The sequence below is a fragment of the Ostrea edulis genome, chromosome 9 (assembly GCF_947568905.1).
Source record: "Ostrea edulis chromosome 9, xbOstEdul1.1, whole genome shotgun sequence".
Lineage (NCBI taxonomy): Eukaryota > Metazoa > Mollusca > Bivalvia > Ostreida > Ostreidae > Ostrea > Ostrea edulis.
Window position 1 is genome coordinate 68739225 of NC_079172.1, and position 27255 is coordinate 68766479.

At 35.3% G+C, this 27255-nt stretch overlaps 2 protein-coding genes across 2 annotated transcripts in view; one reads left to right on the forward strand and one right to left on the reverse strand.

The window, feature by feature from the left end:
• Positions 1-3111: 3111 nt before the first annotated feature.
• LOC125659292 (RCC1 domain-containing protein 1-like) lies at positions 3112-24889 on the reverse strand. Its single transcript, XM_056150448.1, has 8 exons — positions 24561-24889; positions 22521-22745; positions 21638-21788; positions 18887-19008; positions 16211-16525; positions 9789-9956; positions 5893-6153; positions 3112-4011 (listed from the first exon to the last, which is right to left on the reverse strand). The coding sequence occupies exons 1-7, from the start codon at positions 24817-24819 to the stop codon at positions 6035-6037; spliced, it is 1359 nt and encodes a 452-aa protein (XP_056006423.1). The 5' UTR covers positions 24820-24889; the 3' UTR covers positions 3112-4011; positions 5893-6034.
• A 27-nt stretch (positions 24890-24916) lies between these two features.
• LOC125659024 (deoxyribodipyrimidine photo-lyase-like) overlaps positions 24917-27255 on the forward strand; it is an 11127-nt gene continuing 8788 nt past the window's right edge. The window contains exons 1-3 of the mRNA XM_048890538.2: positions 24917-25030; positions 25602-26089; positions 26725-26870. Of these exons, the coding sequence (XP_048746495.2) occupies positions 25029-25030; positions 25602-26089; positions 26725-26870 (636 nt within the window). The 5' untranslated portion in view covers positions 24917-25028. The remainder of the gene's footprint in view (positions 25031-25601; positions 26090-26724; positions 26871-27255) is intronic.

Genomic DNA, 27255 nt, shown 5'->3' on the forward strand with positions numbered 1-27255 from the left:
ACCTTGAATAGTTCAAGAGATATTTTTAATAGATTGTTTCTATGTACATGTATATATATTTGTATGTAAAACTGTGATCCCCTATTGCGCCCGGGAGGGGAAGGGGCATGATTTCAATAAACTTTAATCTGCACTATGGCAGGAAGCTTTTATGTAAACTTTTCTGGCTCATTGGTTCTTGAAAAAAAAAAAAGATTTTCAAACATTTTCCCTTTATATATTCGCATGTAAAACTTTGAACCCCTATTGTGGCCCCACCCTAACCCCCGGGGGCATAATTTTAACATATTTGAATCTGCACTATGCCAGGAAGCTTTCATGTAATTGTAAACTTTTCTGGCTCAGTGGTTCTTGAGAAGATTTCTAGAGCTTTTTCCTATATACTCGCATGTAAAACTTTGATCTCATATTGTGGCCCCACCCCATCCCCGGGAGTTATGATGTTAAGAAACTTGAATCTGCACTATGCCAGGAAGCTGGCATATAAATTTGAGTTTTTCCGGCCCAGTGGTTCTTGAGAAGAGTTTTAAAAATATTGTCGCTATATATCGTTTAAAGTCAGCATTTCGCAAATTATATGGTCGTTATAACGATCTTATTCTAGTTTGCCAATACAATCTATCATTGGATCAAATGCTGTCTGACGTGTTTCATACCTATTGTTAGGCACACTAATTTGACTACGGATAACTCCATTTACCTGATCAAGATATAGGACGAACGGCGGTTTGACCGGTCGACAGGGGATGTTTACTCCTCCTAGGCACCTGATAACACCTCTGGTATATCCAGGGGTACGTGTTTGCCTAATTCTCTAATTTGTATTGCTTATAGGAGTTATGAAATTGATCACTGTTCGTTATCTTCACTTTCATTTGCATGTAAAACTGACCCCTATTGTGGTTCTATCCCTACCCCCGGAATCTTCAGCTTCGACCGGTTCTAGCAATTAATATGCACTTAGTGACACTGCTGCTCGCTTCAAACAAGTTAATTGACTATTAAATGAACTCTATATCACTATTAATGCTGCACTACTTACCGTCTAACTATGTAAATTCCATAAAATAAACTATCACTAATTTTTTTGTTCAAATGACGACTTCCATGGCGCAATATCTTATCTCCCGAAATTGAAGAGTTCTTATAGTTTGTTTTTTAAATGAAAGAAAGCAAAGGCGAGCAAGCTCACATACCCCACGCTCCAGCATTGCTTGACAATGCCTCACATAATGAATGATAATGGCATGCATTACTGCAAGAACAGGACAGACGGACTTAAAATTCAAAGTTCAATGGGGGCATAGGTCTAAGAAAAGTTATTGAATCAGAATTTTCTGGGAATATGCACATCTACACAGGGTGTCCTTATTAACTACAAAGTTTCAAGAAATTCTGTTGAGCGATCCCAGAGGAGTTGCGCTGACAAGAACAGGGCAGACGGGCTCGACTAAGTTCAAAAGGGGCATAACTCCCAGAAAATTTATTGAATCAGAATTCCTTGGGAATATGCACAGCTACACATTGTGTCTTTTTTTAAACTACAAAGTTTCACGAAATTCTGTTGAGCGGTCTCAGAGGAGTTGCGCTGACAAGAACAGAACAGACGGGCTCGACATATTAAGTTCAAAAGGGGCATAACTACCAGAAAAAATATTGAATCAGAATTTCCTGGTAATATGCACATGTGTCCGTATCAACTACAAAGTTTCACGAAATTATGTTGAGCGGTTTCAAAGGAGTTGCGCTGACAAAAGAAAGGGACTGACGGACAGGTCAAAACATTATACCACTCGCAACTTCGTTGCGTGGGGTATAATTAGCGCTGTACAGGTGGGTATGTGGAGATACTATATGTATTAGTAATTTGATAAAACAGACTATAGGAACTCTTCAATTTTAGGAGATAAAATACATGTGTATTGTGCCATGGGCGTCGTCATTTGAACGGACAATTTAGTAACCGTTTTCATTTTGAAAATTTAGTGATAGTATATTTTATGGAATCTACATACATGTACCCGAATGTGTATATCGTGTGCATCACGAAAGTGTATATCGTACCCGAAAGTCATTCTCTCACCAGAGGGCGCGTTACGCAAGCTTCACATAGTGTAGTGCGAGGAGCGCACGGAACTCTGGGTAGAGAATGCCCGAAAGTGTATATCGTGTGCATCATGTACATGTACCCGAAAGTGTATATCGTGTGCATCACGAAATGAAACTTCTTATTTTGTTAATTCCGTTTAAATTAAAAAAAAAATTTAAATTTATTCTTTAAGAGAAAATAACAATAAAAATATTTTCTTCATTCTTTATAGTGACTTGAGGAAAACAGTACATAATTGACATCCAATGCAAACCACGTGGACAGCACAAACTCGCTTGCTATAACCACTTTACACACATGTAGATACAAGTACATTGTGCTTCCAACCGTTTAACCTACCTTCTTGTAAAGCTCCGCATTTAGAAATAAATTACTAATAATAACACAAAGGAAAACCAAACGACACAAAAATATCGGTTTGTTAAATAAACGCAATTTAAAGGTTGGTTGATTTGGATGCGGTTTCACGGTGCTGAAATACGCACTCCTTAAACATAAATCCGGTCTACTTATTTTCATTAAATCTCTTTCAAGTGTTTCTTTAATATCTGTTGAAACATCTGTTGGTTGTATTAACAACTTGTGACGGGTAAACAAATTGTTTACCTTTATTCTGTTTCATTTCAAATCTTAATGGGATTTTAATAAATTGAAAATCATCCATGAAAAACTTGAATACTGACGAGGCCAATTCTTTGTGAAATGTCTAAATATTTTGACAAAATGATCAAGGAAAACTTTTTCTTGATAGAATTTCAACAAATGAGTTGATACTGTAGTTAAATTAGAATTTCAAAGAATATTTTATACAACATTACGAATCACATAGTTCGGGTTTTCTCATTATTTGTATATGTAACCCTTGAGAGCTTTCTGATTCTCCATTCAAACACTACAAAAGGATTTCTTTTTTAAAATATAGAACATTTCTCTAAGTGAAAAGGTAAATTGTAAACAGTAAACGGATAAAATGATTCAACGGACGATATGGAACAATATAATTGAAAATTAATACAATTTTATTGTGGTGTGAAGAGGAAAAACAACCCCCTTTCAATTAACAGCGCCTTTGTAGATTCCAATTACTGTCACTTTACAAATTATGTCTCGATAATGACTAGAATAGCGGCACGGCTCATTTCCTCTACGTCACTTCCTTAGCTGGCTAGAGACTTCGTAACATCGTCCATCCATGTATTGATTCGCTGCAGCAGGTCCTCGCGGTCTATTTTCATCACTATCACACTGTCTGTGTCGTCAGAGTCCAGTTCTACTTCACGCTGAATATTTTCTTTCTCTTCCTCCTCCACGAATTGGACATCCCTATTACGCATGTGCGCAGATGCTGTCCTAAACATTTTGGGGGCTTGTCTTTCACAAAAAGCAACAGCTCTCATATTAGCCATTTCATAGTCTAAACGAGCCTTTCCCTTTATTTTCTCTCTTTGTGATGGGTTACTAGGAAGTTTTCGAGCTCTGCGTCCTTTAGGAAGATTAAATTTCGATAGATGCTCTTTGGCTGACCACGTTAACATTATCGGATCACCGTATCCCGAATCACGCAAATGTTCTGAGAGTTTCATAGGGTTCATGTCATTTGAGTCCTCGTCAGCTACGGATTCCACGTTCTTTTCTGACAGTTGAGCATTGTCTGAGTCCAGAGAATCATTTGGTTTGCCGTCTGATGCCTTCAGATGCCAAGAGAGTTTCGTGTTCTGACGAGACAAAACAGTTGGGGAGGACCTGGTGTAGGCTGCTGGCGAGGACCTGGCATAGGTGGGTTTGAGTTCGATTTTGGATGTAGTGTAGGACCTTGGAAAAAGAAAAGGGAGAGCAGAAGTGTGGCTGGGTACTTCCGGGGTCAATCGGAGCTTCGAGTACTGTTTCTGGCACTCCGATATCTACAACAAACATCACGTGATAATAAAACTGTTACGTGTAACAAAGGCATGCAGAATGAGAACTATACACTGAATAATACGTATGTAGTTGTCTGAACACAAGACTTGGCCACGATTCGGAAAAGTTACAGGGTACCCAGATTAGTTTACATTTGTACTTCTCCAACTGAATTTTATGATTTCTTTATCGGAAGTTTTATTTACTTTTAGAAATAGTCAACTTTATTAAACAAAATTTTGTTTGTCACCTTTCGCACGCCCAATCGTGTCTCTATCTTGGCACCAATGTCATTATTGAGACTTTGGGGATAATTCTCAGCATGTTCATGAATACAAATCATTTTATCTTGAATTATCAACGAATGAACATCTCAATTCACTTATTCACTTCACCAGAAGGGGGCGTGGGGTTCTTAAACTCACCAAGAGGTATATATCTTGACATTGTTGAAGCAGTCAAAACTTTTAAATGCCGGCGTTTCTAATTGCCATAACAAGAAATTTCAAACCAGTAAAAATAATGGTACAGTTAATGTGCATTAATGATGTGATTTAACGGTTTTCTTTCTGCATGCCTATCTATCGTTAAACAGATCTATAACTATTACCTCATATCTTTGTTGTAGATCAAAATTTATAAAAGATTTAAACGTGTTCCGCAAGTTTTCTTAATTCACGAAATTCTTTAAGTTATAGAAACGTTTGCACGTTTTAACTTTTACGCCCTAGAAACATAAAATTCAGATATATCTGAATCATCTAAAAAAACAAAAAACTTGGTATCAACATTCTAAGTGATTCAGATTAATAAACTGTTAGAGAAGCAGTTGTGATGACCACACGCGGGCTCCGTATACTGTGATTGGTTGTTAGTTTATCCGATTATAATTCGATTTTTACTTTAAGACAAGTGTCTAAAACGCAAATAGTTAAAGCAGTGAAACCCACATTAGTTTAATTTACACCTTCGTGCGATTAATCATCGAGACCTAATGTCTATATTTACATAAACTGCAAAATTTTATATTTTAGCTGAAGGCATAAAGAAATAATGTTAACAACCTATTTAGCACTTTTAGATCACAGTCTTCATATTGAACCGGTGGTACAGTACCACTTTGTAATGATTATACAGTCTGGTTAATTAATTCAGGGTTTGGTTCACAGTTGTACAGCAGATATCTATAAATCGAATGATCCCCCTTCATGAAGTACATCATCCTGGTTTTTCACACGATTATTTACGGATGGAGTTCTGTGAAATTTCGATGTTTTGAGGTGGACTTTAATATGTATAACACCCACTCCTGTTTATAACAATGTGGTTGGAAGAGGTATAAGCTCTCTCAATCTGTCTATGAATTTCAAGTCGACCTCTTAAATAGCTAGTCTCCTTTAACGATGTTCTTCTGTTTTCGTAATAAAAACTTCAGCGATTTAAAAAGTTAATAGACAATTAAAAAAATCCCCATTACCCCTGACTTATTTCGTTTTCCTACTCATCATATATATGAGTAAGGAAACGAAATGAACTGTGGTTGTTTGGCGTTCTTAACATAGGTATATTGATAAATATGGTTTTATTCAATTTTAAAAAAATTCAAAAATCTTTCTGATATGTTTCATAATAATGTAGATCCATGGTTTAAATATTACAATGCCTTATAACAACGTTGCATTTTTTGGGGTATATGCTCTGTCTATCGATCAAAAATTATATTTACATTTTTGATACACGTTTTTAGAGTTTTCTGGCAATCAGCAACATTCATTTATACTTCCAATATTGGCAAAGTTTCGCTACCTAGATTTTTCAAATAAGCATTTTCCACGAAAGAAATTCTAGACCATACACGATTCTGAAGATTCCGGAATACCAACCTCTCGGAAGTAGGTGTCGATTTTTGGCACGTGTACCCTCTGTTGTATCCGGACGTGCGGGAGCGTCCACGGGCGCCTATCCCACGTGGGTTTTTCAGGCATCACACAAACGAAAACCACAATCTCAAATCCAGTCCTCTTCCTAAGTCCGTTTAACGATAATGTCCTCACCAACACCACATTCTAACTTGCCATCGTTCTCTCGGCGAAAATGTGCGGAAACAGCTTTCTGATGACTATCTTGTGTTAGCACTTTCTGGACTGTAGGGAGAAAAAAAAACCCGCAGTTACTACAGAGATCAATACCTGAATTTCCTTTTAGCAAGACAAGTTATTCAAGGAATATTTATCCTTAAAGTCATCAAGTCTATCCCTTGATGTAACACGGATTCGTGGACAGACCCCGGATTTATCTTATCAGTAAAATATCCCCCCATAGTGAACAGAGCTATCAATTTCCGCGGACGTGTTCCCCTCCAATGAGACACCACAGAAGATCGAAGCATTGGCTTACATACCTAAAACGGTCAGTCCCTGTTGACTCTGGATTAGTAAGATTTGTTAAAACAGAGGTATCGTTGTGCGGTCTAGGTGTAGCGGTGTCTTCATCGGAATCCGGTAGCTCAGATTTAACGTCAGAAAGCGGACCGGGTTTGACTAACTCTCTTCGAGACCTGTCATTTAAAGGAGTGGGTCGACCAGAGACAATATGTGATGAAATCACCGCTCTACCTTGACTGTCTTCGTGTTAAACTGGGGGTGAAAACTTCTAACAGTCACTAATTAAATGTTTGGCTGTGTTAAAACAGAAGAGTATCGAAAATACCCGTTTTGTAAGGTTCCCTATTCTTCCATACATGTATAATTATTCCCCGCCGTTTGTGAAAAAAGAAAGTTATTCAGCACAATTGTTTCGTAGTGTAGGATGGGGGTAAAAAATAAATTTAAAAACTTGTAGTAAGTTCATTTTCCAATTAAGTTATTTCAATAATAAGCATATCATAGAAAAAAAAAAAAATCAGAAATAATTGGAGAGTGCATTTACAATTTAAGTGTTCCTTTTTATAAAAGGTTTCCTTAAAGTTTAAAAATTAGTTTTTCTTCCATGATGCTGTTTTCTAAAATTTTCATCCGCTTAACAAAAGCGGGATCAAATCATCTGACCCTGTCAAATTACGATAAAACCGAACATAAAAGGGTTTTTGTTCAATAAAACCCGTCTTGAATTTTAATAAGGATGATATATAATTACAACAAATATTAAATCCAAAAGTGTTGAAGTAGAAAAAAATATTGTGAAATCAATAAAAAAGAGGAATACATTTTCTACCTCCCGTATAGATGACAATAGTGACAAGCCATTAAAGAAAGATTAAGTAAATGTATATACGCTGTCTCCCAAGATCTTGTGTTGATGCTCTGTCACGCAAAATTAAATCAGGTAAAAAGCCAAGATTTAAAATATTCAATACAATAAAACTGATAGCAGAAAGAAGTGCCTAATTTGTAGGCGGAATTTTAAAACTCTTACATCGTATATAACAAATAAGTCCTCTCGCGACCCCGACTGTATATCAACTAATGGGAAATTTTACACAATACACTGATGTTATGGAGTTATTCAATTACATAATACTTCATTACAGTAATCTATTTGGTTTTGGTTTTAAAGTTGAAGATAATCTTATTTTGTCGAAAACGGTGCGTTTCTTATTTATTCAATTAAAAAAATATCGAAATCTAAAATCAAATGCGACTGCACAGGTAGATCTCGAGTGAAATAGAATTTTTTTTAATGAAATCACAACTAACCTTTGAAGCCTAATATAAAACCACTTCAAGAAATATAACCAGTTTAAAGTTCCAAAAAAAAATTCCTGTGACAAAATAAACAAGCTCGCGGAGCACATCTATTGCCCAGTCCTTGTTCACTGGAAATTAAAACTTTCTCGATATTGCTTTTCATTACTCGTTATACTTGATAAAAAAAGGACTCCCTTAAAGGTCACAATAACTTGCATCCATAGAACAGTGCCATAACTCATTTCGAAAGTTTTGCAAATAATTTCCTTGCTGCTTATGCACGCGCCAGTAGTTACCATGGAATGCTCTTGCACGTTTTGTCAATTTTTTCGTGTTTGCCTGCGAGTTAGAACCGCGGCTGTCTTATGTAACAAACACCCTATTCATCTTCACAAGTGTCTACTTCACCCCATACATACCTTAATTCCTGAGCAAACCTTAAATAGGTCTATATATTTCTAGTTAAAGTGCACTTCTCAAATACAACATTTACTTGAGTAGCTTACAGAATTGCCGTTAAACAAACCGAAAGTTTTAAATAATTTTTATACATACCCGATATCAGTATCGCAATCAGGCGCCAAGAAACTCGTGATGGTTAAAATCTAACCAAATTTAACAACATTACTCAATTGCTTGGATTAATATGCGTCTGGCTAAAGTGAATCATGTTAAAAGTTTGACATTTTATTTCAATCCGACCCGACAGTTAGCAGCGCTTCATTCAACACGTAAAACAGTTTAACATTAGTAGCCTCGCTCAATCGTACATGCCCATCAAATTTTACTGCGAATTAATTTAATTTAAACTTCTGTGACGTAAATATACACCGTGTTCACACGCTGAGAGTACTGCAAAGTGATGCAAAGCAAACTAGTTGATTGTGTATTTGTAATGCACATGTAGCAGAATAGAAAAAAAAACTATATGCTACACTATCCATTTTAGCTTTTGTGTTGGAATTAAATTTGTATATTAGTTGTAACACTACATAGAAAATTCAGGGAGAGCAGCTTTCTCTATAAAAGAATTTCGTTCACAAATCGAATAAATTTAAATAACTTGCTTGTTTTTATATAGAAAAGTTTGTTTGGATGCCTTTAATCATGGTTCCCTGCATCTTAAACATGTTAAAGAGAATGATCCATGAACTTTCTTTATTTAGCTTTTAAAATAAAATATGCTTTGTCATTTACTCCTGTAGTGACAAGTCTCCTTTTTTTTGTGATATTCTATTTCATTCCCTCACAGGAACAAAGTTTTCCTTCACTAAAACGACCTGCACATTTCATTTTGCGTCCCAACAGAGACTTCATTCAATTGAAAAAAATGGATTGCTTGATACAATATATATTACAGTAAATGACGACATATGTAATTAAGACCTCAATAATTACAAACTTAATTGAAATATCTAATCTTCGTTCCTGGAGGACAGAAATGAGTTGTGCAGCAGAACCAATCAATAAATGATAAATAATGAAAATCAAGAAAACAATTAAATAGTAGAAGAAGATTGGGTTTCTTAATCAATAACACAATGATGCCGAAAAACGCATAACGAGATCAATTTGCTTTATTTTTAGTTTTATGAGGGACAGGAAATGTTTAATGTCTATAATTCATGTACAACTAAAATGTTCACAGAAAGGTCTCCAGAAAAGTTTTATGGGCCAATTCATCAGCATGTTTTTGTAAGAAATGCTCTTTGATTGCATTCTGCGGAAACTTGGTATCAATTTCGTGTAATCAAAGGATTAGAACTGAACATGCTGAATTGGGCATATCATTTTGTAATTTGCAGAAATTTCTGGATTTTTTTTTCTGTTGGGCTACTCAACCACAAACACAGTAGACAATTGTGAAACAGAGAATACACTGATTACAAAAAGAAATTTTAAAATACACGTATAATCTTTACTTGCTAAAATTGACATCAATATTTTATTGACAGTTTGAATCATATTCAAAATCTAATCTCAACTTGTATTTTATTGACTTATAAATATCAATATTCTATGGATCAAACAAATATGAAAATTTGACTGAATTCTATATTTTCACTTTACGATCACGGATCTATTTCACTTACATTTACCAGTCAGAACTAGGGAACTCCAAGGACCACAGAACACACTATTCACCGTAAGGTTGTGCTGCAGAAAATAGTCCACAGTTTGAAAGTAGTCCCTGGACCACATGTCATCATGACAAAGCTGACCATAGTCATTCCAACCACTGGTCAACAACTGACCATCAGCTGCAGTAAAATAAACCAATCAAATAATTCACTTTTAAAATACTAGTCATTCATAAGTTAAAGTAACATGTCTGGTAAATCAGTACTTAGCTAAGATTTTGTACTGGATGAAATCTCAGTAACACTAAGTCCTGGAGGGATAAGGACAAACCTTGGTTTAATATATAACAAAATGTTTACAAATTAATGAAGTCGATTGGATCCACCAAAGTGACTTATCATTACAATAATACACTGGATCCACCACAGTGACTATCATACAATAATACACTGGATCCACCACATGACAATAATACAATAATACACTGGATCCACCACAGTGACTATCATACAATAATATACTGGATCCACCACATGACTATCATACAATAATACACTGGATCCACCACAGTGACTATCATACAACAATACACTGGATCCACCACAGTGACTATCATACAATAATATACTGGATCCACCATAGTGACTATCATACAATAATATACTGGATCCACCACAGTGACTATCATACAATAATACACTGGATCCACCACAGTGACTATCATACAATAATATACTGGATCCACCACATGACTATAATACAATAATATACTGGATCCACCACACTGACTATCATACAATAATACACTGATCCACCACAGAGACTATAATACAATAATATACTGGATCCACCACAGTGACTATAATACAATAATACACTGGATCCACCACATGACTATAATACAATAATACACTGGATCCACCACAGTGACTATCATACAATAATATACTGGATCCACCACAGTGACTATCATACAATAATACACTGGATCCACCACAGTGACTATAATACAATAATATACTGGATCCACCACAGTGATTATCATACAATAATACACTGGATCCACCACAGTGACTATCATACAATAATACATTGGATCCACCACAGTGACTATCATACAATAATACACTGGATCCACCACAGTGATTATCATACAATAATACACTGGATCCACCACAGTGACTATCATACAATAATACACTGGATCCACCACAGTGACTATCATACAATAATACACTGGATCCACCACAGTGACTATCATACAATAATATACTGGATCCACCACAGTGACTATAATACAATAATACACTGGATCCACCACAGTGACTATCATACAATAATACACTGGATCCACCACAGTGATTTTCATACAATAATACACTGGATCCACCACAGTGACTATCATACAATAATACACTGGATCCACCACAGTGATTACCATACAATAATACACTGGATCCACCACAGTGACTATCATACAACAATACACTGGATCCACCACAGTGACTATCATACAATAATACACTGGATCCACCACAGTGACTATCATACAATAATATACTGGATCCACCACAGTGACTATCATACAATAATACACTGGATCCACCACAGTGACTATCATACAATAATACACTGGATCCACCACAGTGACTATCATACAATAATACACTGGATCCACCACAGTGATTACCATACAATAATACACTGGATCCACCACAGTGACTATCATACAACAATACACTGGATCCACCACAGTGACTATCATACAATAATACACTGGATCCACCACAGTGACTATCATACAATAATATACTGGATCCACCACAGTGACTATCATACAATAATACACTGGATCCACCACAGTGACTATCATACAATAATATACTGGATCCACCACAGTGACTATCATACAATAATACACTGGATCCACCACAGTGACTATCATACAATAATATACTGGATCCACCACAGTGACTATCATACAATAATATACTGGATCCACCACAGTGACTATCATACAATAATACACTGGATCCACCACAGTGACTATCATACAATAATATACTGGATCCACCACAGTGATTATCATACAATAATATACTGGATCCACCACAGTGACTATCATACAATAATACACTGGATCCACCACAATGACTATCATACAATAATATACTGGATCCACCACAGTGATTATCATACAATAATATACTGGATCCATCACAGTGACTATCATACAATAATACACTGGATCCACCACAATGACTATAATACAATAATATACTGGATCCACCACAGTGACTATCATACAATAATACACTGGATCCACCACAGTGACTATCATACAATAATACACTGGATCCACCACAGTGACTATCATACAATAATATACTGGATCCACCACAGTGACTATCATACAATAATATACTGGATCCACCACAGTGACTATCATACAATAATATACTGGATCCACCACATGACTATAATACAATAATACACTGGATCCACCACAGTGACTATCATACAATAATACACTGGATCCACCACAGTGACTATCATACAATAATACACTGGATCCACCACAGTGACTATCATACAATAATACACTGGATCCACCACAGTGACTATCATACAATAATACACTGGATCCACCACAATGACTATCATACAATAATACACTGGATCCACCACAGTGACTATAATACAATAATATACTGGATCCACCACAGTGACTATAGTACAATAATACACTGGATCCACCACAGTGACTATCATACAATAATACACTGGATGCACCACAGTGACTATCATACAATAATACACTGGATCCACCACAATGACTATAATACAATAATACACTGGATCCATCACAGTGACTATAGTACAATAATACACTGGATCCACCACAGTGACTATCATACAATAATACATTGGATCCACCACAGTGACTATCATACAATAATACACTGGATCCACCACAGTGATTATCATACAATAATACACTGGATCCACCACAGTGACTATCATACAATAATACACTGGATCCACCACAGTGACTATCATACAATAATACACTGGATCCACCACAGTGACTATCATACAATAATATACTGGATCCACCACAGTGACTATAATACAATAATACACTGGATCCACCACAGTGACTATCATACAATAATATACTGGATCCACCACAGTGACTTTCATACAATAATACACTGGATCCACCACAGTGACTATCATACAATAATACACTGGATCCACCACAGTGATTACCATACAATAATACACTGGATCCACCACAGTGACTATCATACAATAATATACTGGATCCACCACAGTGATTATCATACAATAATATACTGGATCCACCACAGTGACTATCATACAATAATACACTGGATCCACCACAATGACTATCATACAATAATATACTGGATCCACCACAGTGATTATCATACAATAATATACTGGATCCATCACAGTGACTATCATACAATAATACACTGGATCCACCACAATGACTATAATACAATAATATACTGGATCCACCACAGTGACTATCATACAATAATACACTGGATCCACCACAGTGACTATCATACAATAATACACTGGATCCACCACAGTGACTATCATACAATAATATACTGGATCCACCACAGTGACTATCATACAATAATATACTGGATCCACCACAGTGACTATCATACAATAATATACTGGATCCACCACATGACTATAATACAATAATACACTGGATCCACCACAGTGACTATCATACAATAATACACTGGATCCACCACAGTGACTATCATACAATAATACACTGGATCCACCACAGTGACTATCATACAATAATACACTGGATCCACCACAGTGACTATCATACAATAATACACTGGATCCACCACAGTGACTATCATACAATAATACACTGGATCCACCACAATGACTATAATACAATAATACACTGGATCCATCACAGTGACTATAGTACAATAATACACTGGATCCACCAAAGTGACTATCATACAATAATACATTGGATCCACCACAGTGACTATCATACAATAATACACTGGATCCACCACAGTGATTATCATACAATAATACACTGGATCCACCACAGTGACTATCATACAATAATACACTGGATCCACCACAGTGACTATCATACAATAATACACTGGATCCACCACAGTGACTATCATACAATAATATACTGGATCCACCACAGTGACTATAATACAATAATACACTGGATCCACCACAGTGACTATCATACAATAATACACTGGATCCACCACAGTGACTTTCATACAATAATACACTGGATCCACCACAGTGACTATCATACAATAATACACTGGATCCACCACAGTGATTACCATACAATAATACACTGGATCCACCACAGTGACTATCATACAACAATACACTGGATCCACCACAGTGACTATCATACAATAATACACTGGATCCACCACAGTGACTATCATACAATAATATACTGGATCCACCACAGTGACTATCATACAATAATATACTGGATCCACCATAGTGACTATCATACAATAATACACTGGATCCACCACAGTGACTATCATACAATAATACACTGGATCCACCACAGTGATTACCATACACTAATACACTGGATCCACCACAGTGACTATCATACAACAATACACTGGATCCACCACAGTGACTATCATACAATAATACACTGGATCCATCACAGTGACTATCATACAATAATATACTGGATCCACCACAGTGACTATCATACAATAATACACTGGATCCACCACAATGACTATCATACAATAATACACTGGATCCACCACAGTGACTATAATACAATAATATACTGGATCCACCACAGTGACTATAGTACAATAATACACTGGATCCACCACAGTGACTATCATACAATAATACACTGGATGCACCACAGTGACTATCATACAATAATACACTGGATCCACCACAATGACTATAATACAATAATACACTGGATCCATCACAGTGACTATAGTACAATAATACACTGGATCCACCACAATGACTATAATACAATAATATACTGGATCCACCACAGTGACTATAGTACAATAATACACTGGATCCACCACAGTGACTATCATACAATAATACACTGGATCCACCACAGTGACTATCATACAATAATATACTGGATCCACCACAGTGACTATCATACAATAATATACTGGATCCACCACAGTGACTATCATACAATAATATACTGGATCCACCACATGACTATAATACAATAATACACTGGATCCACCACAGTGACTATCATACAATAATACACTGGATCCACCACAGTGACTATCATACAATAATACACTGGATCCACCACAGTGACTATCATACAATAATACACTGGATCCACCACAGTGACTATCATACAATAATACACTGGATCCACCACAATGACTATCATACAATAATACACTGGATCCACCACAGTGACTATAATACAATAATATACTGGATCCACCACAGTGACTATAGTACAATAATACACTGGATCCACCACAGAGACTATCATACAATAATATACTGGATCCACCACAGAGACTATCATACAATAATATACTGGATCCACCACAGAGACTATCATACAATAATACACTGGATCCACCACAGTGACTATAGTACAATAATACACTGGATCCACCACAGTGACTATCATACAATAATACACTGGATCCACCACAGTGACTATCATACAATAATATACTGGATCCACCACAGTGACTATCATACAATAATATACTGGATCCACCACAGTGACTATAATACAATAACCGCACTAAGACGTAAAACTTGTGTTCTTTATATAACCTTCACATGCAAGTGACCTCCTGTTGCAGCGTCCCTGCTCTCTCTTCAGAGCATCCTCGATCTTGACATTTTTTTTTGTGCATTGTGTATCTACTCATTGTATTACCAATGCTTGAAATTCATATTACGATTTTATTATTATTCAGAGCATCCTCGATCTTGACATTTTTTTTTGTGCATTGTGTATCTACTCATTGTATTACCAATGTTTGAAATTCATATTACGATTTTATTATTATTCTCTACTTGTGCAACAATTTTTAATTTAATAATAATTTCAGAGTAAAAATGGGCAGATGTTGAAAATCAGGAAATGCGAAGATTTTGCATTGTAATCGTTAATTGTATTTAGTGAGTCAAAAATCGAAAAAATTACAGGCAAATCGGGAAAAGTGGGCAGATCTGGTAATAGCGCCAACACGGAAATAATATCCAATCAGTAGCAAGCTTGGTCGTTATTGTCACCTCCGTTCACATAACTCACATGTAACATCAGACCACATAAACATGTACTAAATCAGAATAACGTCCATTAACAGATAATGTACAATTCTCTTACCAGTCACGACAGCAGAATGTCTCGACCCACAAGCGACCTTCACCACACAGATATCATCCCCAAGGTCAAGGACAGTGGGCTGTGGCTGGAGCTGGACTGGTCCCACTCTCTGTATGTAAACCTGGCACAGGTCACTCTCTGTTTTATCCAAGTAAACTGGCGTGAACCAAGCTCCAGATTTATTGTCTGCTTCTGGTGATGCCCTCTGGTAATTCTGCTCTTTTTCTGGTGGAGGACGCTGGGTGGAGACAGTTCTACAGGGCAGGCCAAGCTGACCGCTCTCATTCCAGCCCCACACATACAGATCACCCAGGTCTACATTTAAAACATTACTGGTATATAATTACAAGAAAACCTGCTCATATAGGTACAGAGACAAGAAACAGTGCATAATGCTTTATGAGATATCTAAGTGTTTGCTACATGTATAATGCACTACATGTAAATCTACCGATGATCTGAAAACCCAATACAGTTTGTAACCATGCAGTCATAAAAAATTCCCAAACATGAAGACCAAAACCCTTCCATGAAAACTGAACAAAATGAAAATCCAGGCAATATCATAATTGCAAGCCACGCCTATTGTCTCTGTTTACGCTGCGTCAAACATTAGGTAGGGTAGGTACTATCGTACTCAGCAACCGTGGCTAGCTACGATGAAGCAATATGTATATCATCAATACTCATGCAAAGTCTGAGAGTGTGTGAAATAATAATTACATGTATATGTACTAGCTTGAAAACTAGACAGATAAACCACACATTCTCTTTAACTCCCATGTAAAAATTTCCACAATATTGCAGTAATTTGTAATATACCTCAAAATTAAAATATATATGCAATGTGCGTATCTGCAATACCCATAAAAGCAGTGCATTAAATAACAATGCCTTGCTTGAAAATCATGGAAAGAGTTCATGGACAAACCAATACACCCCTATACCAAAACTAAAAGTGTCTAAAGTTTGTAAAAATGGGTGAATAGAATTTCACAAGGACAAATTTCTGTGCCATGTTTGCATCAAAATGGCCTGGTGAATCTTGAGGAGTAGATTTTTAAAATCTATTAATGGGGAGAGAGGTCAGATTATGTCCAGTGAACTACTTAGTGAACCTACCAGATATTGTAGAGTAATTCAGTGTACACTACCAGATATTGTAGAGTAATTCAGTGTACACTACCAGATATTGTACAGTAATTTAGTGTCCCTACCAGATATTGTAGAGTAATTCAGTGTTCCTACCAGATATTATACAGTAATTTAGTGTACACTACCAGCTATTGTACAGTAATTCAGTGTACACTACCAGATATTGTATAGTAATTTAGTGTACCTTCCAGATATTGTATAGTAATTCAGTGTACACTACCAGATATTATACAGTAATTTAGTGTACACTACCAGATACTATACAGTAATTTAGTGTACACTACCAGATATTATACAGTAATTTAGTGTACACTACCAGCTATTGTACAGTAATTCAGTGTACACTACCAGATATTGTATAGTAATCTAGTGTACACTACCAGATATTGTACAGTAATTTAGTGTACACTACCAGATATAGTACAGTAATTTAGTGTACACTACCAGATATTGTACAGTAGTTTAGTGTACATTACCAGATATTGTACAGTAGTTTAGTGTACACTAACCGATATTGTACAGTAATTTAGTGTACACTACCAGATATTGTATAGTAATTTAGTGTACACTACCCGATATTGTACAGTAATTCAGTGTACACTACCAGATATTGCACAGTAATTTAGTGTACACTACCAGATATTGTACAGTAATTCAGTGTACACTACCAGATATTGTAGAGTAATTCAGTGTAGGCTACCAGATATTGTAGAGTAATTTAGTGTACACTACCAGACATTGTAGAGTAATTTAGTGTACACTACCAGATATTGTAGAGTAATTTAGTGTACACTACCAGATATTGTAGAGTAATTCAGTGTACACTACCAGATATTGTAGAGTAATTTAGTGTACACTACCAGATACTGTATAGTAATTCAGTGTACACTACCAGATATTGTACAGTAATTAAGTGTACACTACCAGATATTGTACAGTAATTTAGTGAAGCTACCAGATATTGTACAGTAATTTAGTGTACACTACCAGATATTGTAGAGTAATTTAGTGTACACTACCAGATATTGTACAGCAATTCAGTGTACACTATCAGATATTGTATAGTAATTTAGTGTACACTACCAGATACTGTACAGTAATTTGGTGTACACTACCAGATATTGTACAGTAATTTAGTGTACACTACCAGATATTGTACAGTAATTAAGTGTACACTACCAGATACTGTAGAGTAATTTAGTGTACCTACCAAATATTGTACGGTAATTCAGTGAACCTACCAGTTATTGTACAGTAATTTAGTGTACCTACCAGATACTGTATAGTAATTCAGTGTACACTACCAGATATTGTACAGTAATTTAGTGTCCCTACCAAATATTGTACGGTAATTCAGTGAACCTACCAGTTATTGTACAGTAATTTAGTGTCCCTACCAGATATTGTATGGTAATTCAGTGAACCTACCAGATATTGTACGATAATTCAGTGAACCTACCAGATATTGTACGGTAATTCAGTGAACCTACCAGATATTGTACGGTAATTCAGTGAACCTACCAGACACCGCCGTGCTGTGCCAGCCTCCTGCTGCTATACGTGTTATCCTAACTCCAGTGAGTTCTTCCACCAAACAGGGTTGATCTCTGTTCTCCATGTCACACAAACCAAGCTGACCCCGGCTACAACATGAAACATATATTACACAAACCAAGCTGACACCGGCTACAACATGAAAATATGATATTAATATAAGGCAGAACTATTTCAGACGTGTGATGTATCTAACCCATTGGATAAATTAAGTTTTATCCAACACCAATGGAACGATGGTACTTCAGATTGCTGTGCAAAAGTAAAATGATAAAAGCTTACATGAAGAAAAATCTGTAATGTAGACAGAGAAGGCAGTTCTAACGCAATTGAAGTGTGAGATAAATATAACAAGATCAATAGTGTGAGATAAATTAAATATCTACAATAGTGTGAGATAAAGCAAATATCAACAATAATGTGAGATAAATTAATATCTACAATAGTGTGAGATAAATTAAATATTTACAATAGTGTGAGATAAATTAGATATCTACAGTAGTGTGAGATAAATTAAATGTCTACAATAGTGTGAGATAAATTAAATGTCGACAATAGTGTGAGATAAATTAAATGTCTACAATAGTGTGAGATAAATTAAATGTCTACAATACTGTGAGATAAATTAATATCTACAATAGTGTGAGATAAACTAAATATCTACAATAGTGTGAAATAAATTAAATATCTACAACAGTGTGAAATAAACGTAACAAGATCAATAGTGTGAGATAAATATAACGAGATCAATAGTGTGAGATAAACTAAATATCTACAATAGTGTGAGATAAATTAATATCTACAATAGTGTGAGATAAATTAAATATTTACAATAGTGTGAGATAAATTAGATATCTACAGTAGTGTGAGATAAATTAAATGTCTACAATAGTGTGAGATAAATTAAATGTCTACAATAGTGTGAGATAAATTAAATGTCTACAATACTGTGAGATAAATTAATATCTACAATAGTGTGAGATAAACTAAATATCTACAATAGTGTGAAATAAATTAAATATCTACAACAGTGTGAAATAAATGTAACAAGATCAATAGTGTGAGATAAATATAACGAGATCAATAGTGTGAGATAAACTAAATATCTACAATAGTGTGAGATAAATATAACGAGATCAATAGTGTGAGATAAACTAAATATCTACAATAGTGTGAGATAAATTAGATATCTACAATAGTGTGAGATAAATTAGATATCTACAATAGTGTGAGATAAATATAACAAGATCAATAGTGTGAGATAAATTAGGTATTTACAATAGTGTGAGATAAATTAGGTATTTACAATAGTGTGAGATAAATTAGATATCTACAATAGTGTGAGATAAATTAAATATTTACAATAGTGTGAGATAAATTAGATATTTACAGTAGTGTGAGATAAATTAAATGTCTACAATAGTGTGAGATAAATTAAATGTCTACAATAGTGTGAGATAAATTAATATCTACAACAGTGTGAGATAAACTAAATATCTACAATAGTGTGAGATAAACTAAATATCTACAATAGTGTGAGATAAATTAGATATCTAGAATAGTGTGAGATAAATTAGATATCTACAATAGTGTGAGATAAATATAACAAGATCAATAGTGTGAGATAAATTAGGTATTTACAATAGTGTGAGATAAATTAGATATCTACAATAGTGTGAGATAAATTAGATATCTACAATAGTGTGAGATAAATTAGATATCTACAATAGTGTGAGATAAATTAGATATCTACAATAGTGTGAGATAAATTAAATATTTACAATAGTGTGAAATAAATTAAATATCTACAATAGTGTGAGATAAATCAAATATCTATAATAGTGAGAAATAAATCAAATATCTACAATAGTGTAAGATAAATTAGATATCTACAATTGTGTGAGATAAATTAGATATCTACAATAGTGTGAGATAAATTAGATATCTACAAAGTGTGAAATAAATCAAATATCTATAATAGTGAGAAATAAATCAAATATCTACAATAGTGCAAGATAAATTAGATATCTACAATTGTGTGAGATAAATTATATGTCTACACTAGTGTGAGATAAATATAATATCTACAATACTGTGACTTTACATTTTTGCCCCAATCTGATTAAAATACAGATCTCTCAGTGCACTGTCTGAGAGATCTGTATTTTAATTAGATTGTTTTTACCCATATGTACAGAAATGATTTTGCTTTAGTTTTTTGCTACTTTAAAGGAATGAAGCTAATGTATTCATACAGTTTTAGATTCATCCACTTATGATATAAAAGGATGCAAGAAGTGAAAATTAAATGTGCACAAACATTTCCTTGTATGGCCATGCATGGATTTAAATGAATATATCTGGTATCAAAAATTTCATATATTCTTGTAAATACACCTGAAAATGTGGGAGAAAATACATTCATATATTAAAATCATCCACAAATGTTTACAATGCTTATCATTTGGAAGGCAATAAATCCATGCATATCACACTGTCCCTGCATTCACTTCTGAATGCATCCCCTTTATAATGGCACAAGCTGTCACTTCTGAATGCATCCCCTTTATAATGGCACAAGCTGATAGAAGATATTGCAGTACACAACCCCAGCCCAACTCCTCAACATCTAATTTTCATAACAGTGCAAAACAATATGTGTATATAGAACATTTATGTTGTTATCGATATCGAACCATACTGATGCCAATAACGTACCTCCCTCCACCCAAGCTGTACACCGCCCCCTGACTCGTCATCAGCAGGGTATGTTCCTTCCCACAACTCACAACCGTCACAGCCACGTCCAAAGGCAATTCTATGGCTGGGGAGAGGGCGAGGGCAATTTTGATCAGTGTCAATTTTTTTCCTGTTTAACATTAGATAATTTTTTGTGAAAAACTGTTCAAAGAATACATTGGAGTCCAAACTTTTATACAAAATACATAGAGTCTGTCTGCAACTCTGTCTTCAACATGAAAACATGAATTTGTTTATACAGAATAGCAATTTTATACTGTAGTATATGAGAGAGAGTAGAAAATTTGTGGCTAGACCGGGAATCAAACCCAGGACCCCTGCATTACTAGTCAGGTGCTCTAACCACTGAGCTATCCGGGCCGATATCCACGGTCCATATAGCTATATAATGATATAGAAGATGAGTTTCATTTTATCCTGAAATGTCCATTTTACAAAGATTTGAGAAAGAAATATATTAAGAGTTTTTATTACACAAAACCAAGTGTCTTTAAATTAATTAAGCTCCTTAGTTTAGACAATACTAAAGAATTCAATAACTTGGGAAAATTCTTAGTTCAAGCTGTGAAAATACGAAGTTTAGCATTGTAAATCAATAATATAATTATAGTATTTTTCTAATAACATGTACATCTCATAATGCGATTACATATATATTATTTTTATTTGTAATTTCTTCCCCTCCTATCTTCTCCTGTCCACTCACCTGTTGTTTATCTTATACAATTTGATATATTGTGTATACAAATGTACATGTACTAGATGTATTCCGATGAGTTGTATAACTCAAGGACAATAAAGAATTGAATTGATGTTCATATAGCCCTAACTACTACAATACCTTCAACAAGAACTAAAGTGCTGTCTGTTCCACCGATGTGTGAAACTGAGGAGTTCATTGTGTAGATCCTCTCACCCACCAAGAATTCATCATTATTCAGGTAAACTCTGTCATCAAAAATTGTCACAATTTTGTCTCTCACTGTGCACATGCTAACAAATTTTCCTATCCCGTCTTCAACTTTCAGAGAGGATAGAAAAACGTCATTGAATGATTCATCCTTACCTGAAAATAAATAACACAAACATTTCCCAATCACAAGGGTTTATAATGTCTTGGCTTACTTGTAAATAATTAACATTCCCAATCATCAGGATTTGGCACTTTTTTGCCTATGTAAATACACAATGACTGGTAAAGATATGTTTAAGTGTTGGTTAAATGAGCAATCTGATTAAAATTAGCCCCTACGTTTTATTGTTTGTTATGACGTAGGGGCTAATTTTAATATTAGACTGGTTAAAAGAGTGAATAGGTGGAAAACCTGGAATTTTGAATAATCTTCATAATTATTCAGTTGGTTGACTGGAAATTTCCCTAACATGTTCATCACATTATATCATGTGTTTGCTGCAAAATCAACCTGAAGTACCTCCATGGCCCGTACCACATGAGTAATTTTACAATTAGCATACTTGATTCTAACGATCTGGCGAACCTGGTTTATTGGCATTGACAGGCAACATACTTGATTGTGAGCCGGAATTGCACAAGCATCCCGCCGAGTAAACCGATTGCTTTCTAGACGTTCCGTCCCATTATCAATCCGTCCCTTAGTCGATTTGCCCCATTACCGATCCGTCCCTAGACTATCCGTCCCATAGTTAATACGTCCCCTAGTCGATCCGGCCCAGAAAAAAATAATTAACTTTTTTTCCCAAGCTATTTACAGTACCGAATTGGTTTAATTCATTTGCGTATTTTATCTTCATGGTGTGTGTGCCGCTGATATCTTCTGTCATCAGGTAGGATGACAATAATATGCTGTTTTGATATTTGACAGCTTTTTCAAAGATCATTATACACATCACAATATTCGATAAAATGGGCTTCATTTTCAATGCAAAGAATAGTTAGGTTACTGTAAGCTCGTAATTAATGATCAAAGGTTGCACAACAATGCAGTTATAAAACTGTTTTCACTCAGGTGTTTTCACAATGATCAGCGGACAGGGGACACACATTTACATTGATTGCTATACATATTTAAATAACGATGTTTCTACAATAGTTAATGAGCACACATTTTCATAACCATCGCACTTCAAACAAAAATTATAAATCCTGAATAAACAATTTTATTTACACGTCTAACTTCGGCAGTTATCTAATAACAGCTAGGGGCCCTACTGGGCAGTCTGCGCTATAAATCTACTAAACACCATCGCCAGTTATCTAATTTTGATAACTAACTGCAATATATATGCAAAAAGGTCCCTTTGTCTTAAGTAATTATTCATTTATTATATCCTTGATTTAAAAAAAATGGAGGGGCCGGATCGACTAAGCAAATTGGGCCGAATCGACCATGGGACGGACCGTCTAGGGACGGATCGACTAGGGACGGACCGACTGTGGGACGGAACGACCTGCTACCAAACCGATTAAAGCTGAAAATTTTGATAGGCGAAGATGGTTTCAATTAGCTGACATCCTAGAAGACAGTAGTATTGAGAGTTGCTTATTCTCAGACAATATGTTTTTAATTTTTACCCTGGTGAAATAAACATGATGATTTGTAAATATGTTGGCCATTCTTATGCCGAATAATGTTTATACAACATAAGGTCAACATTTTCCTTACTGTACTGTAGCTGACTCACTTGATTCTTAGCGTGTCGCCGGGTATACCCGGCTCAGTTCGATTCGACTGGATTTTTATCATAATCAAGTATGCTAAATGTTTAGGTTGGTAAAGTAGGTAGTGAGTGTCAGTGATAGATTTTTATAGGTGAGTAGCATTAATTTAAAACAAAACAAAACAGTCCCTACAGTGATTATGTTGATGAATGGGCCTAACTACAATTAAAATATTTTTACCGCTTGATTTGACTAAAGTTACTTCTTTCAAAGTAGCACTGCATGTCCAAATACCCCCTTCTTCATGCTGAACCAGAATTTCCTCGGGTTTTAAAACGTGCATCCTTTTATTACTCGTGATATCTGCATTTTCTCCACCCTCTTCTAAATCTACAGATAAACTGCCTAATTTCGGATCATCATGGTGGGGTTGGGATAGTTTGTTGACTCGTTGTAACGTGTCAAACCCGTTATATCCACAAAAGAAAATTTTCAACATTGTGGTGTTTACACCGGATTATTATGAAATTTTCGGATTGCATCTAGAATTTTTAGAAACCACGGGTTTCCGAAATTCAAAACAACCAATCAAAATTGTCGGACATCAATACCGCGGGAACTATATTTATGTTATGTAAGCAAAGACGCGTGCAGCCCTGCAGCCGAAAAGAAAAGCATAAATCCTGAAAATATAGAGAATAGCATTACATGTAAGTATGTTTACCATGACACCTAACCTTATCAGTGTAATAGCAGCACAGGGCAACGGACCGGTCAAGTTTAGGGTATTGTTCAAACATCTTATATCGTTCAGCACTGACATGCTGAGTAACTTTTCACATGATTTACCAAATTAGGATCCTCAATTGGACATTGCATCACATTTTATGTATGTATTTATATATACAACAATGTTAACTTCAGTACCTGTAATGATACAACTTAGTTTTATAGGTAGTGAAGCTCTAGGTTAATTATTCACAGCAAATGTTCAGAAACCCAATCAAAATGTATATTTAAATAATCTACAAAATGCAACAAGAATCAGTGCAACAGGACAATTATCAATCCACATCTGGGAAAGTTTCCTGCATGCATACTCATTGTATAATCCCTCAGTTTAAAAAAATAATGAATATAACTACATTGTATATATTTCATAAACATAATACAGAATGACTAGTAATCACTTTATGTATATAATGATCAATGTATTGTACATAAAATCAGTTGTCATATGTTCACAAGCAGATGAAATAGAACTTCTGTCTGTCATTTCAGGAATAAAGTCTTCAGGACAATACTTTCTAAAAGCTGCTTCAAACCATCAATTTTTAGAGTACTTCAGAGAGAGGAAACGTCCTTACTTTCCAGACATCATTCAGATTTCAACAGGGTGACGTCATTTTGCCCATGTGATAGGTCACATCTGTGCTCTCTTACCAGTCGGAACAGTTATTGCTTTTTCTCACAGAAAAGGGCAATGTCGGATAAAAAATCCAGTAAAAGAAAAACCAATGCAGACGGAAATGGCGATGAATCAAAGGAGGAGAGTCCTAAGAAACTGAAGACTGAGAGCACTGACAACAAAAATAAAAATGACATCTCTCTCATAAAGCAGGTAACAGAGTCAAGGAAGAAGCTGTGTGATTCGGTGGCAGAATTTAAATTTAATAAGAAAAGAGTCAGGATTTTGTCCAAAGCTAAGGACTTTCCAGATGGAACAAATGGAGTTGTGTACTGGATGTCGAGAGACCAGCGAATACAAGGTGAGGTCATTGTCTCACTGTGTAGAACATTTATCAGAATCGTGAAATTAACGTAGAGCAAGGCGTATATTGATGAGTTTAAGTTTTGTTCTGGTTGGTTCATTTTTTATGGAGTTGTGCCCCTTTAACGTAGCAAAATTACGGTTGTGACCAGTTTTGTGGACTTTTTTTCTAGTAACCTTGAGATATTGTACTGATTTTTGTATGCAGATGTATAATAATGAATTACAGATCGCGTTTGAGTTTTGTTACTGTTCATTGATTTTAATGGAGTTTTACCCCTTTAATGTAGAAAAATTAATTAATTTATTTTATGGCTGTTAAAACATATAAATTAGGATTGTTGTTGAGTTCTTCATTGTACTAAATGTGTGTAATATACGATCTGAATACCACATTCAATGCTAAACTTTGATGGATTTCCTACATTAAACTTTACTGCAGGCGGGGGGCATTCTTGTGTTGCCAACACATCTAGTTTTACTTCTGTATATTTCAATTCACTTCATAAAAGTTCAAGCATGAAATGTGGTTGAACTTCTTGTTAAAGTTCATTTTGTATGGCTTTCCATTTCTGGGATTGCACATGAAAATGACGGAGTGTATGTTATTCTTCTTTGATTGATGTCTTGTAGATAATTGGGCAATGTTGTATGCCCAGAAGCTGGCCCTGAAGATGGAGGTTCCTCTCCATGTCTGTTTCTGCCTGGTCCCTCGGTTCCTGGATGCCACCATCAGACATTTCCGGTTCATCCTCGCAGGACTGGAGGAGGTGGAGAAGGTATCGGTCGTTTCTGGCACGCATGTCAAGTTAGAGACTGGCTCAAGTTGTGTTTTAAGTGTGTGCTGATGGCTCTCTGCGATACTTAAATTGTTCTGACATTATATGTATGAAGGAGAGCAGATACATGAGGCTAAAAATAAAAATATAATTGTTTCCCCTCGCTCGGCTGGGTCTAAAAAAAAAAAGGGCCTGTGTCAAAATTTTTTTTACCCAAAAATTGCATGTTTTTTTTTTTTATTTCCAGAACAAAAATCGTTCTGATAAGTTATTAAGTACATCTGTTTCTACTAAGTCAAGAATAAATACTTTGGTTATGTTTTCTGTGAAAAGATGTAATGTTTCTATTGTAGGTATTCGTAAAGTGTCCTGTGGGGATCCGGGT

Bases quoted from the DNA above. Each gene is read 5' to 3' on its own strand.
- LOC125659292 (XM_056150448.1), bottom strand. From the start codon at position 24,819: ATGTTGAAAATTTTCTTTTGTGGATATAACGGGTTTGACACGTTACAA. The intron at 22,746-24,560 runs GTAAAAATATTT...ATTTATTTTCAG, and splicing joins AACTTTAGTCAAATCAAGCG to GTAAGGATGAATCATTCAAT. The intron at 9,957-16,210 runs GTAAGAGAATTG...ATTTTACTGCAG, and splicing joins ACATTCTGCTGTCGTGACTG to CTGATGGTCAGTTGTTGACC.